The sequence below is a fragment of the Salvelinus namaycush genome, chromosome 16, assembly GCF_016432855.1.
Source record: "Salvelinus namaycush isolate Seneca chromosome 16, SaNama_1.0, whole genome shotgun sequence".
Taxonomy (NCBI): domain Eukaryota; kingdom Metazoa; phylum Chordata; class Actinopteri; order Salmoniformes; family Salmonidae; genus Salvelinus; species Salvelinus namaycush.
The window spans coordinates 2,983,761-2,987,667 of NC_052322.1; the positions used below are offsets into that span (position 1 = coordinate 2,983,761).

At 47.6% G+C, this 3,907-nt stretch overlaps 1 protein-coding gene across 1 annotated transcript; it reads right to left on the minus strand.

The window, feature by feature from the left end:
* Positions 1 to 202: 202 nt before the first annotated feature.
* Positions 203 to 2,588, minus strand: LOC120060631 (leucine-rich repeat-containing protein 4B-like). The gene is made up of 2 exons (XM_039010018.1): positions 2,346 to 2,588; positions 203 to 2,215 (listed from the first exon to the last, which is right to left on the minus strand). The coding sequence occupies exons 1-2, from the start codon at positions 2,586 to 2,588 to the stop codon at positions 203 to 205; spliced, it is 2,256 nt and encodes a 751-aa protein (XP_038865946.1).
* Positions 2,589 to 3,907: the final 1,319 nt, after the last annotated feature.

Consider the following 3,907-nt stretch of genomic DNA (forward strand, 5'->3'; position numbering starts at 1 on the left):
ACAAGTGGCCCATTGTGGTAATCCTTGGCTCAGTACACTTTAGCTGACCAGCCTATGCGTTTGTGTATTGCGGTGTCAGTCTATCCTCTCTCTTGGTGTAATATCAACGCACTGTAGTGTCTAATCATTCAGTGCATAAACCAGCCATCAATCCCCTCTCTGTCGTTCCCTTGCACTCTCTCTCTCTCCTCACTCGTTGTTCTCAAATTTGAGTCTCTTGAACGTTTTCCTTTGAGTTTCCCTTGAAGAGAAGAGGTTCCATTTGTGGGTTCTGGTTCTGGCCCATGAAACCCTTGATCGATCCATGTAATCCCATGGGGGGCATGGGGAGGGACATTGGCAGAGGTGGGGAAACAGAAAGAGGGTTGGTGTTGGTGCCATTTCCAGACATGGTCTGGAAAGTGGCGGAGGAGATTGGAACCTGTGTACAGGAGATTGGGATATCCTGGCCTTGCTGGTTAAGTGTAGACAGATTGTTCTTGTTGCTTAGAGTACCGACTCCTGCCCCTGTCCCAATGCTCAGACCCATCACATTGTTGTTGAAATGATTGGCCTTGTAGTAATGGTTAAGATGGTCTGATCGCCCAATGTTGGGAAGGTTGACTATTTCCGGGTGATGCATCCTCAATGTTCCGTCTCCTCCGCACACAGATTGCATGGTCGATCCCCCTGAGATGCCGCTCCCGGCCCCGGCACCAATCTCATCTTCCACATTGATGATCTCAATGGCGCGGGTGGGGCCATGGTGCTTATGCAGCTGGTGCTGCTTCCTCAGCTTGTAGAAGACCACAAGCATCACGGCTGCCATGAAGGTGATGGCCACAAAGCAGCCAATGATGATCTTGGTGGTCTTCATCACGTCGTCCAGGCCAGTAATGTTTGTGACATCCATTATCGACACTGTGACTGTATTTTCAGTGTTTCTGGTGGCACGCGGGGAGAAAGAGTTGAGAGAAGAGCGAGATGGCGATATGGTGAATCCAGCCCTGCCTTTACCCAGTACCCCTCCTGAAAAAGTGGGACCCAGGTAATCTGGTGGTACATAGGTTTCATTTATGTACTGCCTCCCAGCATCCTCACCATTGTTTGTTTCCACAGTTTCAACAGTGACGGTGGTGAAGAAGCTGTAGGGGTTGCTGGAGTCGGAGGAGGACACGTTGAGCACTGCAGTCGCCGTGGTGTTGCCGGCGGAGTTGGTCACCATGCAGGTGTATTGGCCCGTGTCCTGCACAGTAACGTTGGTGAAATTCAGGGTTCCGTCATGAAGGACTGAGATCCTGACACGGTACGATCCATGGGTCATGAGGGTGCCATTTGGGGTGAGCCAGTTGACAGACGTCATGGAGGTGCCAGTGCGACACTTCAGCTCCGCGGCCATACCCTCTGTGACATTGAGGTCGGTGGGTGGTTCTACGATGACGGGAGCGTAGCATGTGAAGTGACTCTGGTCCAGCTCACCGATGTAGCGGCCCTTCAGGACTGGGGGCGCGTGGCAACGGGCACAGCATGTGGTGTTACTGGGCACTGTCTCCTTAAGCCACCAACTGAGCCACAGGACATCGCAGTTGCACACCCAGGGGTTGTGGTTGAGGTGCACCCGCTCCAACTGGTGCAGCGGGGTGAAGAGGTCGTGGGGCAGTGAATGCAGGGAGTTGTGGGACAGGTTGAGCTCCTCCAGGTTCTTCAGGTCGTCGAAGGCATTGCGCTCAATGACCGTCACCTTGGAGTGCATGAGCCATAGCTTGCGCAGTGACACCAGGCCCTGGAAGGAGCCCGGCCTGACGATCCCCAACTGGTTTCCTGACAGCTCCAGCTCCTCCAGTCTGACCAAGGGCGTGAGGTTGGGGATGTCCTTCAGGCCGCACATGCCCAGGTTCAGGAAGCGCAAGTTGACCAGGCCCTCAAAGGCGGCCTCGGAGATGTAGTCCAGCTTTCTGAGTTCGCCCAGGTCGAGCCGGCGCAGAGAGGGAACGCGGTGAAAGGCGTACGCTGGCAGTGTCTCGATGGGGTTGTTCCGTAGCCAGAGCTCCCGCAGCTTGCTGAGGTACTCAAAGGCCTGCGATGGTACCAGCGTGAGGCGATTGTCAAAGAGCTCAAGGGTGTTGAGGTTTGGCAAGCCATTGAACGCGCCCACCTCAATCTGTCGGATGTGATTCTTGGAGAGCTGTAGTATTTCCAAATGCCGCAGGTGCTTGAATGTGTCTGACTTTATCACCTGTTGAGAGATATAAAAACATGCTGGTACATTGTAGCCATATGAAACCTCTCTGCCGTAAAGCATACTCTGTTCATATGCGTACATGTATGAATTGTGGGTAAATGTAATGAGAGAAAGGCATATTTACCTGAATCGTGTTCTCTTGTAAGTTGAGGTATCTTGTGTTCACAGATATACTGTCCGGTACGTCCTCTAAACTCTTCCTTGTACAGATGACGCGGCTTGCCTGATTGGAGCAGCTACAAGGGTTGGGACATGGGGGCACGGCCTCTGTCAGCTGAGGTCCATGGTGGTGAAGCCACAGCAAAAGCTGGACCAACCAGAGGAGGGGGGAGGGGGTGGAGGGGCTGGTCACCATGACAACATGCATGGCAAATTGGTCATGACCCACCCTTAGTTCTAATATGTTGATAAATCACCTCCGATACAAGACAATTAAGTGGTTCTCTTGATGTTCATTTCACCAATACATTCTATTCTTCTCTTTAAAAATCATGAAGAACTGTTAGATATTAAATGGTCTCTTGATTTATCATTTATATTTCCTCACTTGACTTTGTTCATGTCAGTTTAAATATAGAATGCCGTCTATTTTTCAGCATATTTTTTTAGAGAATTAATAATTGTCCCATGACAATTATTACAATAAAAAAGGAGATGTTTGGTGAATAGGCTCTTGAAAGGGGTGTCTCTATGGAGGGTAGATGCTCCTCACTGTAGGAGGGAGAGAGAGAGAGAAAGAAGAAAGAAAGAAAGGGGGATCAGACAACTGAACAAGACATGAGTACTGACACATTAGCTCTGTAACTGTAGAAGCACTGTGAAATATTTAATCATGTGGAATGCAATTGCAAGATTGATGGTCAATAGATAAAATGCATGGAAAGCATGTTAAACTTTCAGGTTTACACTAGAGCATTGGTTCTCACAAATTAGGCTCTAGAGCCTACTAGTGAGTCACCTACTATTTCATTCATAGGTCGAGGTAAAAATGTTGGTCAAGGCTTGATACTTGTTCAAAAGGTGGATCACAAAATTCTAAAAAGCTCACTTGAAAGCTAAGGTGTGTCACAACTCAAAGCACCACAGGCCTAGAGCAAAATAAATATTGGTCATGAAATAAATGTAGCGTATGATTCATTACTCAATGATGAGAGTAAAACAAACACCTTTGGTATTTATGAGCATAATCATACACACGGTAATGTCACACAGTAATGTATGTGGAGAAAAGGTATTTGCAGGGATAAATAGACTTGATCACATACCAACATCACTTTAAAAGACAATAACAAGCAAGTGCTGTACTGTCAGTTTGAAATTATATTTAATGAAGTATAACCGATTTTTAAAATCAATGTTACACAACTACTGCTACATGAGGGAGACAGCTAAAAGTTTCCCCACATCCAATGAATGGTGACCTAGCCCTATTGTTCTGAAAGACAGATATTCATTGAATCACAATCGGTTGTACTGATTACTAAGAACTGGGTGGTATGCTTTGTGATACTGAGGGGCAGGGGCGCAACTTTGGTTTTAGAAGTGGGGGTGACATAATATACTGTTCCTTCCGAAAACTTTTCAGACCCCTTGACTTATTCCACATTGTGTTACGTTACAGGCTAATTCTAAAATGGATTAAATGAAAACATTTCCTCAGCAATCTACACACACTACCCCATAATG

What these genes read in the sequence shown, in the direction of transcription:
- LOC120060631 (XM_039010018.1), bottom strand. Translation starts at nt 2,588, where the DNA reads ATGCATGTTGTCATGGTGACCAGCCCCTCCACCCCCTCCCCCCTCCTC. An exon ending in TACAAGAGAACACGATTCAG is followed by an intron (nt 2,216 to 2,345) that starts GTAAATATGCCT and finishes ATCTCTCAACAG; the next exon opens with GTGATAAAGTCAGACACATT.